Genomic DNA, 16,441 nt, shown 5'->3' with positions numbered 1-16,441 from the left:
TAGCAATCATGAAGGAATGAGGATGTCTGACGCTTTTCAACCTAAAGTAAAAATGCCTGAGAACATCATACAGAATATACTGACTCCAGGATTGGGAAAGATATTGGTAAAATAGATAAAGAAACCTGCCAAGTTTGTGTACTGTACAAAAACACAGCTGGCAAATGTAATAGGAAAGTTTGCGCCCAAGCAAAGATAATTGAAAAGGGAACATTTAATAGACAATTTCTGAAAGCAGGCAAATAGATTTTGGTGAGTCATGGGGTATTAAGGCCATCTGCACTTGTTTTCCCTAAGCTGTTCTAGCAGAATTCACATAAGGGTCACAGCACCAAGAACAGACATGAGCCAAGGAAACAGCTTCTTAGTGCTGTGCATGGATGAAGTGACTTAGAAGGCTTTAAGTCATTGGACCAGTAGCATTCCAACATGCTCAGGGATCATTACATGAAGAGTGGGGATTGAATGCTGATAAATGGATTCTCAAACATCTAATCCCAGTGACATCCAAACATTTGAGTCAGATCCTGCCTAACTGGTATTTGGCTCAACAGAATGAGGCTGGTGGCCATGCTAACTGGTACACATGGCGTCCACTTTCTCATCCCAGCTGTGTGATGACTTTAGTAGCTTTATTGACCATCTGTCTTCCTAGGCTGAACTTGTAGAGAATTCTCTGTGTTTCTGGTGTTTAAAAGCTGTGATTTGTTTGTCTCAAGTTCTTTTTCTTTCTTTAAACTCACCTGCATATTTTTTGCAAAACCTACAAAACAATGTCACATCTTCTATTTGGCATTTCTTTTGTCCTCACCCTGACATAACAAGTTGTCAGAGAGGTATTTTTTTTTTCCTACAAGTTCTTAGTGAACCGGGCTGGAGAATAAAAAAATACCAGAAGTTACTTGCAAAGACTAGAATGTAAATTCGGTCTGGAAAAGAATTGTGTGCCATGATAGACAAATCCCCATCAAAGAGCTAATCCTCACGCCTCTGCCAGATGGGTCATTTGTCCTGCCTGAGCCCTGCTCCTTTTCACAGAAAGATTCAAGTAGTACATTTTTAGTGTGATAAGTAAATCGTGGAGGGGAAAAAAAAGAAAACTCTTCCTTGGTCACATTCAGGACTATTTTTAGGACTAATTCCAGGTGCCTTAAGTGAAGCCAGTCGCCACAGGGGCAAGAGCCTTTCTTTTTTTTTTTTTTTTTTTTTTTTTTTTGTATTTTTCTGAAGCTGGAAACAGGGAGAGACAGTCAGACAGACTCCCGCATGTGCCCAACGGGGATCCACCCGGCACGCCCACCAGGGGCAAGGCTCTGCCCACCAGGGGGCGATGCTCTGCCCCTCCGGGGTGTCGCTCTGCCGCGACCAGAGCCACTCTAGCGCCTGGGTCAGAGGCCAAGGAGTCATCCCCAGCGCCCGGGCCATCTTTGCTCCAATGGAGCCTTGGCTGCGGGAGGGGAAGAGAGAGACAGAGAGGAAGGAGGGGGAGGGGGTGGAGAAGCAAATGGGCACCTCTCCTATGTGCCCTAGCCGGGAATCGAACCCGGGTCCCCCGCACGCCAGGCCAACGCTCTACCGCTGAGCCAACCGGCCAGGGCCAGGAGCCTTTCTTTACCATCATCCGTGTCCCTCCTGCAGACCAGAGCTGGGAAAGCTACCAGCCCTACTCACCGCCATCTCTTTCTGTCTCCCCGGTGTGAGATCCAGATCCAGCTCTCACGCTAACATCCCTGTGACCTCAAATGAGTTGCTTACCTCTCTGACCCCTTAGTTGGTCCAACTGAAAATAGGAATTTAGAAGTACGTCCCTCATAGGATTTCTGTGCTTGGCACATTGTCAGTGCTCAGATAATGACCTCCTCCTCCTCCTATTATTATTATTTACCTTCTCCTAGTAATAGATTACATGCGGCGTCTTCTGTAGCCGCATCACATAGTGGTTAATGGCATGGAACCCAATCTATCTTCTTACAGGCTGTGACCTGGCGCAAGCTACTTGCCTTGTGTCGATACAATAGGGATGAAAGCAGTATCCATCTCCCAGAGTTATTGTGAGGATGAAACGAGTTAATATTTGCATACAGCAAGCAATATATAAATGTGTGTTCAACATTACACTGGAAATAGATTAAATTCATGAAGCTCTTCCAAGGCTGGTTGGCTATATTTCTTCCTTTCCTACTGGACTCACACTCATACAATATACTTCCTTGAGAGTCAGAATTCATTACCAAAAGTTAATAAATACACAAAACCCCCAAACGCTATGTTTGTCAACACAGCCAGCCACGTTTCTGTCCTTGATGCTCCACAGCGTTTTTATCATTTTTTTTCTTTAGCACTTTGCTGCTGCCACCACCCATCTGCTTCCAGGACTAGCTCAGGAGTACTTCCATGCCTATGTTTTGAGGCCATGATAGGGCAATTTATAAGTTTACCATCCCAGTTAAAAAACAAACAAACAAAAAACACATACTGAGCAGGAAAGAGCCTGACTACAAGGCACCGTGAATTCTGTTCAGAGGTTAGCTTTTTAGCTTTCTATCACATCCTGCTGCTCTTTTGACCTCCCTGGACCACGGAGCTCATGTAAAGCGTCCTGGGAAAGGAGGGTGCAAGGATGCACCACCAGGCTCAGAAGTCTCGGTGCAGTGAGGAGCCAGCTTGTGTCATCTGACCTTATTAAGAGGCACTTCTGTGGCTAGTGGATTTATTTCCAGAAACACCTTGTGATTCTCAAAAAAAAACTCTTTCAGGGCTGAACAAAGATGTTAAGCGGAGAGGGTACTGATAAAGGCATTTTCCTTGCCTTCTGCAATGGTATGAAGTACAATCATCTCTTCTATTGTTTAAGGATTGATTCGCCCTATTCTGAATTATCTTAGCCTCTTTCTCCGGGTCAGTTCTGATGGCTTTAGACATGTAATGCTGTTTTATTAGCGCTTCTGCTATGTGGGACGAGGGGGTAAAGATAAAACTTGCATTCTCTCCAGGACTCTTGCTTGGGACTCAGATCTCCCTACCCTCCCTTGATTCTTACGCATACTTGTTGACCATCACAGACCATCAATCAAAGCCAGACCATGCCTGCCCTTGCCTCTCTGCTCTGTAGGCTGTCCTTGCATTTCTTTGATGTTTTTGTCTTAATCCTTCCTCTGAAGTATCATTTACAGCTGAACTCAGAATTACCATTTTTAGTTCTCTGTGATACAAATTGAATTCAGGGATTTAGGTGCCAAGACAATGCACAAAACCACTCATGATATGTATTAATACATAGAGGTTAATATTTGTGGAACCCAATAGTCATTCTTTCAACTAATAGTTATTGAGCACTGAGGTGCCAGGCATTGTTCTGTGTTCTGCAGATCAGGAATTACCTGACAAAAGCCCTTTCCATTGGCTGGACTTTCCACTGAGTGTCTGCATCTCTTTGCTGGAGTTTTTCTTTGTCTCCTCAAGCCCTCTCTTCCCAAATGTGTGGTGGCCAAAAGTACTTACTGGGACATTCATGCTCCCGGAAGCAGTTGACCTGTGATTAATGGAACTTGGTGTCTAAATACTCCAACTTCCTGTCCCCTTAGTGGAGACAACACGTAAGTACAGGTTCTACTCCATCTCTTAGTGGCTCCCCAATGAGATTCAGTTTCAGTTGCCTACAGTGGCGATTTGCTCGATAATTCCCCATTCTTGACAGCCTTCCCTCGTTCCCACCAGTGTTTCCAAGGAAACACCTGTTAAATAAACTAATAACCAAATTCTGGTCTTGGTGTGTGATTCAAGGGAAACCCAGAATAACAGTCTTTCTTCATGAAACTTCCAGTCCTGTAGAAGGACTCCAAAAGTAACAAACCAGTAAATATATAAAACGACTGATGGAGAAATATTAAGTAGAGTGTGATAAGAGTACCAACAAGGCCCTGGCTGAGTGGCTCAGTGGATAAAGTATAAATATGGTATGCCAGAGGCTGTGGAGGTTTACCACCCCCCTCACTGGGCAGGGCCCCTGTGAGAAGCAATCAACAAGCACACACAACTAAATGAAACGACTTAGTGAAACAGCAAGTTGATGCTTTTCTCTTTCTCTCCCTTCTTTCTCTCTCTCTATCTCTCTCTCTCTTTCTCTCTCAAATCAATGGAAAAATTAAAAAAAGTTCCAGCAGGAAGGAGGGACTGCTATTTGTACAGGATGGTCAGGGAAGGCTAGAGAAAGCATCTTGTTATGCTGACATTTGACAACACTCGAAATAAATACTTTATCCCTCTATCTTAATTTCTATATTGAAATAACCCAGGGTAGGGTCTAAGTGCTAGGAACCTTACCTAATAATGTCTGTGCATCAAAGGAGGAATTGAAGTAAGAAAGTTAAAGGCCTCCTTTCTTTTTTAATCAGTCTTTAATATTTTTTCCTAGGAGAGACTCATTTGTGGTCATCTTCATTGGCTCTTTAAAGAAAAAAATCATTTCCTGAAAAACATTTCCACTTCATTTTAAATAATAAAACCACTTGCAAATTATCTTTTTTGATTATATAAGTAACATATATTTGTAATGGGCAATTTGGAAAATTACCCCTAATTCTGTTACCCAGAGATAAGTGCTAATAACTTTTGTGTTCATCCATGAAGTTAATAACCATTCTTATATTTAAAAACAGAAGGTTGGTGTTTCGGTATTTAAACCCTCTAAAAGGCGGTAAGGTTCAAGTTACCATATTTTTCTCTATTGTCTGTGGCACTTGGAGGTAATGGCACTGACACAGAATAATTCTAGACTACTGTTTATCTATATTAAAGTGCAATTCTGGCTACTGTCTTCTACTTTGGATAACAGCAGAGTTTTCTGGGGGAAAAAATAATTAAAACCACATGATACCAGCAACCCATAAAAAGAAGCCTGACCAAGCGATGGCACAGTGCACAGAGTGTTGGATGGGGATGCAGGGACCCAGGTTTGAAACGCCAAGGTTGCTGTCTTGAACCCTGGCTCACCAGCTTGAAGCCCAAGGTCACTGGCTTGAGCAAGGGGTCACTTGCTCTGCTGTAGCCCCCTGGTCAAGGCACATATGAGAAAGCAATCAATGAACAACTAAGGTGTCGCAACGAAAAACTGATTTATGCTTCTCATCTCTCTCCGTTCCTGTCTGTCCCTATCTATTTCTCTCTCTGTCTGTCACACACAAAAAAAAGACATTTACACTCTTCCTAACTCCCCACTTCTCCAGGACAGATCTCCGTGGATGGATTTATGCGCTATCTGAATGGAGAAGAAAATGGCGTCGTTTCACCTGAGAAACTGGATTTGAATGAAGATATGTCTCAGCCCCTCTCTCACTATTTCATTAATTCCTCGCACAACACCTACCTCACAGGTACGGATTTCTAATTCTTTGACGGTTACTTTTGCCAGTCTCACCTAATTCCACCAACCTCTCCTTTCATTGCTTCTCAGTAAAGGTATACTCTCTTTTGTTTCGGGTGACATGCCCCTGAGAACTGGGGCTCATGACCAGAGGCTCCAGACATAAGCAGTCACATCCTCGTGTTTGTGAAACACTGTCATTTCTTCACACAGTTCTCTATCTAAATTTACAAGTTACTCCTAAAAGGTGTCCGTGTCTGTTGTCCTCATGCCAATGAAATTTCTGTGTAACTGAACTCATTCTTCAGTGTCCTTTAAGCCATTGGCAGTCTTACTTAGCTCTCTGGACTTATTTTATCTGCAGAAAAATTCTGAAGGGCTTAATGACTTCAGCACAAAGCCAATTACCAATTTGCTTAAGATGGAACAGGGTTTAAGATGTATAAAAAATTGACCTGTAAATGACAACCTATATTTTTTGTAAATATTACAAAGAAGGAGGAAAAAAACAAGTGTTTCCTAATTTGATCCTAAGTTGAGAATTGTTATAGTTTTTAGTAGATCATTAAATTGAAAAATATTAAGACATATATATGCATACATATCAGATATATTTATATATCTTAACATAGCTTAAAATTAAAGTTTGTAATAAATAGAGGTTTGATTAAGCCAAAATGTTTTTATTATCAAAATATGTTTCCTGAATACTTACTGCATGGCAGATGTCTAATCACAGGCATTTAAAAGAATTTTAAAAAATTCTACTGGTTAATAAAAAAAAAAAGCTTTATAAACCATGTCAGTCTCTTGCTTCACTCAATTCATTATCCAAATGAATATAAGATAGAGAGACCTGAAAACCACAGCACAACATAACTCTGGGCTCTCATTTAGTATCTGGGAGTTGTAAGTGTTCACCATGCCATAGGAAAGCTTTTGATGTGCTCATGGCCCATTACACAGGGGTGTGCAATTTGCATGACGGGTGAGCCCCCAATCCTATGTCTGTAATGACAAGGGCGATCCCTTGTCAGTGGATATTCATAGTCGTGTCCAAGATAGTCTCAAAGGGTTCAGCCATTTGGCACCTTAAGCAGTTTTTTCTTCTGAATTCCTTAAAGAGCCCTATTTCTCCTGGCTCTAATGCAATTTGTGTTGGTATCAAGTTGAGTATTGGCCTGGTTTCACACATTCCATGGAAAATAGTTTAGAATAGAAATGACAGAGAGCAATGTAGCCTCCAGACAACCAGAATGGACTATCTCAGGGTGATTCTGTATAACCTGAGACCATCTACTCAGTCATATAGTCTGAGTTCTAGTCATTGAAACTGCAACTTACATGATCTTCAGGAAAATCTGGTTGGCCCTCAGTTTACTTGTGATCTACTTTGTCTCAATTGACATTATTACTAAGAGAAATTCCTGCCATAAAACTTAACTAGATTCATGTTTGAATCATCCCAACCCTGGTCTAGTCATCTCTTGCTGCATTAACAAAACACTCCAAAACTCAGTAGCATAAAACAGCTACCATTTTTTCTTTTCTTTCTCTCTCTCTCTCTCTTTTTTTTTTTTTTGGATACATGGTTTGCATGTCAGAATTTTAGGCACGGGGGATGGCTTGTCTCTGCTCCCTGGTGCTTTGGGCTCAGCGTGGAAGTGAATGGCTCAGGGTAACACAAACACAAACACCTCAGGTGCTGCAATCACCTGGAGGCTTCTCCACCAACATGTCTGGCACTTGGGCTGGGCCAACACAATAGCTGGGCTCAGGTAGGACTGCTGACTTGATTGCCAACAGGAGGCCTCGCCATGTGGCTTCCTCATAGCATTGCAGCCCCAGGTAGATGTACTTCTTTATCTGAAGGCTCACAGCTGCCAGAACAACTGTCCCAAGAACACGGAGATACATCAATTGCCTTTTGCCTTTACCGTCTGAAGTTCTGCCTGTCGCTTATTTATTTGTCCAAATAGCCACAAATCTGCCCAGAGTCAAAGGGAAGTGATGTAAACCAGGGCTCTGGATCAAAGAAGTGTCGGAATACTTTTAGCTTTGTTTTAAAAGCACTAACTTTAAGATGAGAGTGTCCACTTAACTCAGTTCCTTGGATTCAGTTTCCTAGGCGTACTTCAAAAAATTCTGCAGCTCCCACTCAAGGTTATAAGCCTTTATAAAGGTTTTTTATTTTTTTTTTTATTTTTTTTTTTTACCCTTCTCAGGCATTCTTAACCTTTTGGGTACCACTGACCTATTTTACAGTCTAGTAAAGCCTCTGAACCCTTCCAGTGTTCGCTATATAAAATAAAATACACAGGAGTAAAAAGGAAATAAATTTCATTGAAATATTTTTATCAAATATGTGGTAAAATAATATACATTTTTATTAACACAATTAAAATTAGTATAAATAATGTTGTGATATTTGCAACGAGAAGACTGATATGAAAACATCTGTGATTTCTACTCATGACAAAGTCACAGGTCCTATTCATCCTAGTGTGATTTGTGACCTACACTCATGACTAAAGAGAATGTTAAATCTCACATGGACATTAAAATTAAAGATGTAATGTGAGGGGGAGGGGTCTATAAAACCTCACGTTAAGGGTATAGAACTTTGATTTGATAAAAACCTAAGAAATATAACTTCAAAGATCTTGGTACATAATGGAATCTTGCCTTTTTCATATACTCAGGACCATAAGGATTCCTAAAAATATCTACTTCAATGGATGTCCAGTTAAATTTTGGACACTGTACCTGGTTTCATTTACCTGGAGGTCACAGTATGCAGTAATTTTACCAATAGTCCTTTAAAGTCCCAAAATACTTTCAACTGATGTATTTAATATACTTTTCCTATTACCTGTCATAAATAATAAATGAGGCAATGATAACAAAATAATAGAATAACAAGTCGGCCTGGATATACACTCTTTACACCTTCTTTCAAAGGACATTAATTTTCCCCTTCTATTTATCGCTATGAACCTATGGTTTTCAGATTTTATGTTTGCTCAAAGCCACTATTCCCCTTACAATGTTCAAATTGCCTCAGCTTCACTTGGTGGTAACATTTTTTAGGTGGACTTCTATGTCCTTTTGGCATCAACCATTGATCTTTGAAAATGTCTTTGCTTTCTGGCACATAAAGGTTTTACAGGTTCACCTTGTTCATTTCTGCAAAGCACATGGACTCAGACTTACCCTAATAATTCCTGGCTCCTTTCAGTGGGAAAGAAACTGTGTGAGTAACAGCAATATGGACCTTGCTTTGCCCTATGGAATGTTGTTCCTAGATCTTTTCTTTGAACAAAACAAGATACTAAATATATATTTTTCATGTTAAGGCACAGTGCACAAAAGTATTTCCACTCTTACCTCCCAATTTAAATTCTTGATTCTATAGCTATGCTTCCTTTATCAATCTTCATGCCTAACAAATTATTCATAATTATTCATTTGCTTTGCCAACAACACAATAATAGTTCTAAAAAAATTGTTCAAGATTAATGCAAACCAACTACAGAATCCTGTTCAATTTTTGCTGGGTTTTTTTTTTTAACTGCATTTCACTAAAGATTTTCAGTCCAATTAATTTATCCCAGAATCATTGATTTGCCCTTCCTCTGACTAGCTTGGGAAGCACAAATGTGGTACAGAATTCGGCACCATTAGTTAGTTTACTTAGGGTCTTAACATATTAATGACCAATAGCTCTCAAAAGGAAGAACTTACAATTTAGGAATAAGTACACTCTTTTTTTTTGATGAAGAATTCAAATAGCTATCTCCAAATTTCTGTATAGTGCTTTAGCTATCTCCAAATTTCTGTATAGTGCGTTTTGTCACCACCATCTGATTCATATACATGATTTCTGAACAAGTAAACCAATTCTCTCAATTATTTTCTATTAGTATTATAATTTACATATTTTCAAATATTCATTTTTAAAAACTATGGTACCGATATTAAATGATGTTCTGATCTTTAGGGTTTTTAAAAAACTTATCTTGCTCACTTTTCTGAGCTATTGTTATTTATTTTTTATTTATTTAGTGACAGAGACAGAGAGGCGGTTAGATGGGGACAGACAGGAAGGGAGAGAGATGAGAAGCATCAATTCTTTGTTGCAGCACCTTAGTTGTTCATTGATTGCTTTCTCATATGTGCCTTGACTAGGGGGTTACAGCAGAGCAAGTGACCCCTTGCTCAAGCCAGTGACCTTGGGCTTCAAGCCAGCAACCTTTGGACTCATGTCTATGATCCTACACTTAAGCCAGTGACCCTGCACTCAAGCTGGTAAGCCCACGCTCAAGTCAAATGAGCCCATGCTCAAGCTGGAGATCTTAGGGTTTCAAACCTGGGTCTTCTGCATCATAGCATCATAGTTCGATGCTCTATCCACTGCACCACTGCCTTGTCAGGCTGAGATTTGTGTTATTATACCAAAGTTTTCAGTATAAAAATCATATTCTAACAATATTACCTTTTCTGAATATCAATGTCTTTTCTTTTCCTGCAGGGGAATTAAAAGAAGTCCATAAAATTAGCCAAAAAATCACATATAAATTCTAATATAGACTCTTTGAAGCTATGCCTAAAATCCTCTTCTGACTTAAAGATAAAATTTGGTTTTACTTTATACAATATTGTTAGTATCTTTGTTTTAATTATAGAAAAATCTAATGTAGAACTCATATCTCTCAGGAGTCTATGGGTAAAAATAACATCAATGATACAGAAATTTAAACTTCCCAAGGTCAATTAAGAATGTTATAAAATAAAAATATAACTAGTGTATGTATAACTAAATACATAGGATCCAATCAAATGTTAAAATTGATACTAAGGAAATGAATTAGATTTTTATACAGGATGGGGCTACAGTAGGTTTACAGTTGTCCATGTGGAAACTAATACAATTATTACTAAATAATAACACAAGCATAAACTCTGTGTTTTGTACACTCACAAGTGTAAACCTATTTTTGCCACACCCTGTACTTTACAGTGATTTCCAGAACAAGTGGAAACTTTTTCCATAGAAACATTTTTTTTATATATAGGGTGTTTGATGGTATAAGGAAAGTTTTTCAATTTAAATAAATTTTTAAAATGCTAGGTACAAACAAAATAGGCACCTCCTGCAGTATGTTTTTAATATAGGAATAAAGGCTTACAGACTCCAATTATTAAGGTAATGACCAGCCCTCCTCCCTCTATCATCACCCTACGTACTTTCTTAGAGCATTTTAGGAACTGGTATTCCTGAGAAATGACAGTCTAGATTCAAACAAGGAGAATTTTTATATTTAGAATGTTGTCTTTTGAGCATCGAAATGGACTGTAAAAATTAAATCTACAGTATGAAAACCAATCAATTTAACAATGCATTATTATTTTTATATCTATTTCTCTACTCATTATTGCCCCTTTGTTAACTATCAAGACACCCAGGAGGAAAATTAAATCGGATGATTGAGAGAAATATTTGCATACAATGAGTTGATTTTTAATTATGATGGTCATTTTCTAGGGTTTGGATAGTCTTGGCAGTACATCAAGTAGTGATTATGTTTGAAATTATTATTTTTCCTTGAGAAGTCTACCCTTATGATTCAAAACAAAATTCTCTCTGAATAGAACAGCATGCACTCATTTCAGCCTGTAGTTTCTCAGCTCTTTGTAAATCTTCCCATATTCCAAACCTTTTGGGAAATAATGGCTCCATATACACCAGCCAGGCAAAATGGTCTAACTGAGTTATTAACATCCTTATTCAACCTAAAAAAGAAAACATAACGTTAGGTTTTAGTTATTCCTCTTATGGACTACATTATCTGATTGAATGTATCAAATAATTATTGAACTCCTCTCTCACATGTATGTTCTTGGCTGCAGAAGAGTTCTAGAAATAATCCAAGGCATAGTGTCACCCTTGTCTGTTTTCCACTGCCAGCCCAGACCACATGTCACTCCCTCATGTCACATGTCTCCACCTCCCTGAGCCCTCAACATATGCAACCCTTTATAACTTATTTTTGGTTTAAAGCACACACAAACCTATGGAGGTTGGGTGGCAGAGTGGAAAGAAGATGAACTGAGTACATTACATAGCCTTTGTTTCTTTGTTTGTTAAATGAAGATATGTTTAAACAGCCAGGGTGTGTTTTGTTGTAATGGGATACAATTATTTCTTTTTAATTGTAGTTTGCAGTCAACATTATTTTGTATTAGTTTCAGGTGTACAGCATAGTTAGTGGTTAGACAGTCGTAAACTTTATAAAGTATTCCACCCTGATGTTTCCAGTATCCACCTGGCATCATACACCATTTTTACAATGGTATTGATTATATTCCCTTTGGTGTACTTTACATCACTGCACCAATCTGTACATCTCAGTCCCTTCACCTTTTCCGCCCATCCCCCCTCCCCTCCTCCTCCTCCCCTCCTCCCCTCCTCCCACCCTCCCCTCCTCCCCCCTCCCCTCTGGTTATTCTCTGTTTGTCCCCTGTATCTATGAGTCTGTGTCTGTTTTGATTATTCAGTTGTTTTTTGTTCTTTAGATTCCATATGGTGTTTGTCTTTCCCTACTGACTTATTTAGGATTCTATTACTTAATGGTTAAAATATTATGGAACCTCATAGTAAGAAGTCCAGAAGCAGGGTAGTTGGCCATTTATTACATCCGGAGTTTATTGATGTCATGGGAGGCCCAGATGCTTTCCATCTTTTTGCTCCTTTATGATTTCAAGATGGTGGTGCACCCTGAACATCGCCTCCCTTGGAAATAAGGTCCACACGTGGCACAAGGAAAGACCTTGTCTTGTGAACCTTTGTAAGACTGAGGTGCCCTCAACCTCACCTACTAGGCTTTCCTTACTATTTTACTAGAGCCTGGAGCTCCACCAGACAGCAGTGCCCACATGAATTACTAAGAGGGGCCATAGAAATACTGAGCCTGGCTGAAAAGAATTAAGAATTGCCCCAGAGCTAGGGGTGGGAACCTGAGGCATATCAGAACCCAAATAGGAAATTCTATTGGCAAAGAGAGAGAGGAAGAAGAGAAAAAAAAAAGGCAGCCCGAAGTATAAGACTGCGGTGAGTTTAAACATCCTGGTAGGTACCTGCCTCCTTATCTACATGGTGAAGGTGAAGAGTATGTCTCGTGTCATTTTTTATCCCCAGTATTTTTTCTCCTACAGAAAATGTATTTGGGAAAATGCGCAGACTTTGGTCATTAGTTAGGTATATGGTTAAAGCTGCTGTCCCACGTTCCTACCTAAGCCATCTCAGGGCAGTTGGATACATGTTCCAGAGAGTGTCGTGGTCTCTCTAAGGTAGCAGGAAGATACTATAGAAAAGATCAGATCAAACCCATGCCCCTAGAGACAGTCAAGGTGAACAACAAGACCTCCTCTGTATTTTGGACAGTTTTCTCAAGTGTAGTTATGAGATTATATCATATATGTGACCTGAATGGCTCTCACTGCATCGAAAGCAAAGAGAAATAGTCCCTGTTTCCACTTATTAAAAGAGGCAATGTTTATTAAAGAAGCTCACTTAATTAACAGATGCATCACATTCTGAAATTTTCTTACACTGGAGATTGGTAAAAAGAAATACAGGCAGTTCTCAGGTTATGAATGGATAGTTCCTCAGGTTTATTCTTAAATTGACTTTGTATATAAGTTGGAATAGGTATACTTACTTACCTATTAAATGCAACTCAGACAGATGTTTGTACTAACATAGGATTTCTTTTTACCTTATTTTTGTGCATATAAACACTTAAACATTTTCAAACCTACAGAACCTATCTGGTTTGTACTCTGGGGACTGCTTGTAGATAATGTTAAATGTAAGTATAGGCAATTAATCATCCTCCCTCTGCAAGATGAGAAATTCCTCAGAACTTGTGGTAATAGAAGGGATTGTTATTTTCACTTTTCTGGTCTCTTCCATCCATGGATGCCTTGGGTAATCTGAGACAAAGCTCAAGTGAATGTAGCCAGACTCCTAAAATGAATGCAGTCAAGTGAGAAGCTGCAGAGCTATGACTTGGGGCACTACCAGGGATTAATCTGAGATGGGGCTCCAGCTCCCAAATTTCATCATGGGCTCGGAATGTACTCCAGGGGGCGTTCTCAGCCAGGCAGAGATGATGTCAGATACTAGTTTCAGAAATAACAAGGCTTGAGTGACTCATGAAATGTTATTAATCTCAACCCCTGGCACTCCCCAAGCCCCAGGAGATATATTTATTGGATTTAATCAAATGGAAATAGAATGAGGGGCATGGGATATAATAATGAGGAGTCAGGTATTTTCAGAAAGAAAAATAAACCAGCTTTGAGGCTTTCGGCAGAAAAGGAGAGAATAATGAAGAATATGAATACACATAGTTGGGAAAAAAACTCTTCAAAATGATGGAAAATATACAGGGAAATTAATATTCATTCCAAGGAAGAGGACAATTATGGAAATATGTGAGTTTTCTCAAAATATGATTTTCTTGGGAGGCTTCAATTTCTAAAAAGATTATTCCTTGTAAGAATGAACAAGTTTGCTTCAGAAGGATTTTGTTTGGACTTAGGTGTTGGACAATAAACTCAACACACACCCACACACCTCCCACTTTTCAGTATTTTTTTAAGATTCTTTTGCCTCTGACAAACACAATCTCATTGCCTTGCCATGGATTTCAAAACATTAACTGATCAACATTTTAAAGGTATATTAAACTCCTTCTATTTATTCTTTGAGTGACAAAAATAATTGCAAATAAATCCAACAAACGTTCCTTGAACATTTGTTCCAAAATACCCCCCCCCCAATTTTAAGAATAACATGTAAATGACAGTCCTGTCTACTTTACTCTCACGATTCCCTTTCCCTCTGCAGCAAAGGCCTTTATTACAACATACTTTGAGGCGATTATAAACAGTCAATTGATTATCTAGCATCAGGAACTCTTTAGATTACTTGGTCAACAATTCTGCGTTTGCAAACACAGAATTGTGTGTTTAAAATGCCCTATTTTTCCAGTAAAGTGATTATGCAAACCTACTTACTTAATCACCCTTTCAGTGAATTTCCTAGGACTCTAAAGAACTCAAGAATGCCATCCTTGTTATGTGATGATTGGGTGTCCTGACATCTGTCTTCTTTGTTCCCTGTCTCCACCAGGCAGATATTGTCCATTTCAAAGTCATTTTGACACTTTTCATCAATGTGTCATCGTTAAACTTACTATTTGAAAAGATGATGGAGGTTTAGAGAGTCTAAATCAGAGACAATCTTTAATGTGGAAAACCAAAGACTTCCATTTGTGTGTTGATGATAGGCTTGTCCTGAGAGTTATTTATTATTAATCTTAAAAAATAATTTATCAAGAAATCAGTGCCTTCCATTGAATTCTTAAGTGACACAGGAATAGTTTGGCTTCCGTTCCTGCGAGGACGGTTCAGCTGCCTTGGTCATTACAATTCTCATCACAGAAGTATTTCATTCTGGTCACAAAGGTTTTTAATTTGGATGAAGTTATTGTTATTGTTCCAATGCTTGCTTTCTTATATTCTCTCTCCCTAAAACCACGGCTACGGAGTTGCAACTGCACTTAAAATTATCCTACTGCCTTCTGGTATGTAAAGGCAGAAAAAAAAGGCTGAGACAAACTCCTCAATGTCTTAACCACTTCGTTTTCCCATCATTGACGAGCTTTCCTGGGAAGCCACCACCTCTTCCTTGCTCCATGGGACTCTGTGGCTCATTTTGCTGGTGTTTTACAGCTGGTCAGCTGGCTGGAAACTCCTCCGTTGAGATGTATCGTCAAGTGCTCCTGTCCGGCTGTCGCTGTGTGGAGCTGGACTGCTGGAAGGGGCGGACGGCAGAAGAGGAACCGGTCATCACCCACGGGTTCACCATGACAACCGAAATATCCTTCAAGGTAGGTAGTGTGATTGAACATTGCTAAGACTGGCAGCTGGCAAGGAAAAGCCCCATAAGGTACAAGGTCCCAGGGGTCACAAGGAAGTCCACAGGCCATTGACTCATCTTTGCCATTTCACAGGCTGAAGTTTAGCGGTTTATTCATGGGTAGCTGGTGTCAGGTGAATTGGTTGTTAGAAACCAAATTTAAACAAACTGTCTTAGGAAAGGAAATGCCAAGTTATCTGTCTATTTAGCCATCTTATTCTTTTTTTTTTCTTGCACTTAAATGTAAAAAAGTGCATACAACTTATTTGTACAGTTTAATGAATGGATATAAAGTGTATATCCATGTATCTGCCACTTAAATGAAGAAATAGGCACTCACTACACCCCAGAAACACCTATGCACCCATTTCATTCAGAATGCCCTCCTCGCCCCTCGAGAGGACCCCCGTCCTGACCACTGCAGGGATCATGCCTTTCCTTTTCTTTACAGTTGCACTAGTTTATGTACAACCGTAAACAGTGTGGTTTCACCAGTTTTTAACTTGATACAAAGGGACTCATACTCTAGGATGCATTACTTTGTTTCTTGATTTTTTCACTCTACATCATTGGGAGATTGATCAATATTATTGTATGTATCTCTCTAGCTTGTTTGCTTTCTAGATGATGATGAGGTTAATGACTACTCTTAGTTATCATACAATATTTCATTCTGTGATGCTGCAATGGAATATGGACTCTTATATGCGGCCTTTGGCTCATTTATACCTAAGTGCACACGGGGAGTCAAAGGCAGGCAGGCCTATGGGTTGTGCACCTAGGGAGCATGTATATTGGGGGAACTGGGCTATCTCAGGGTGTTAAAGAAAACTTATAGGGCTTAGGCATGCATTAGGTGATTTGAGGGGAGGGAAGTTCAAGAAAGCAGGTTTTTCTCTATGGATTGAGTGCTGTCAGGAAGCTGAAATAACCTCATGATGGGATATCTTAAATCCGATCTAGGAGGCTGGACTAGAGCGGTAATTTGTAAGAAGCATCAGCCATTCCTATAAGCCAGGAATGGTCACCTCCCTTCTCTTTCCACTTAGGCTCCACCTACACCAGACAGAGCCCACATGCGTTCATTGGGA

The 16,441-nt window shown here is 39.5% G+C and overlaps 1 protein-coding gene across 2 annotated transcripts in view; it reads left to right on the top strand.

The window, feature by feature from the left end:
- Positions 1-16,441, top strand: part of PLCB1 (phospholipase C beta 1) — a 686,820-nt gene that overhangs the window by 496,325 nt on the left and 174,054 nt on the right. For both annotated transcript variants that reach the window (XM_066387177.1, XM_066387178.1), the window contains exons 10-11: positions 5,226-5,372; positions 15,164-15,321. In XM_066387177.1, coding sequence (XP_066243274.1) covers positions 5,226-5,372; positions 15,164-15,321 — 305 coding nt within the window. The remainder of the gene's footprint in view (positions 1-5,225; positions 5,373-15,163; positions 15,322-16,441) is intronic.

The sequence above is a fragment of the Saccopteryx leptura genome, chromosome 5 (genome assembly GCF_036850995.1).
Source record: "Saccopteryx leptura isolate mSacLep1 chromosome 5, mSacLep1_pri_phased_curated, whole genome shotgun sequence".
Taxonomy (NCBI): Eukaryota; Metazoa; Chordata; class Mammalia; order Chiroptera; family Emballonuridae; genus Saccopteryx; species Saccopteryx leptura.
This window is presented reverse-complemented; position numbering and strand designations above follow the sequence as displayed.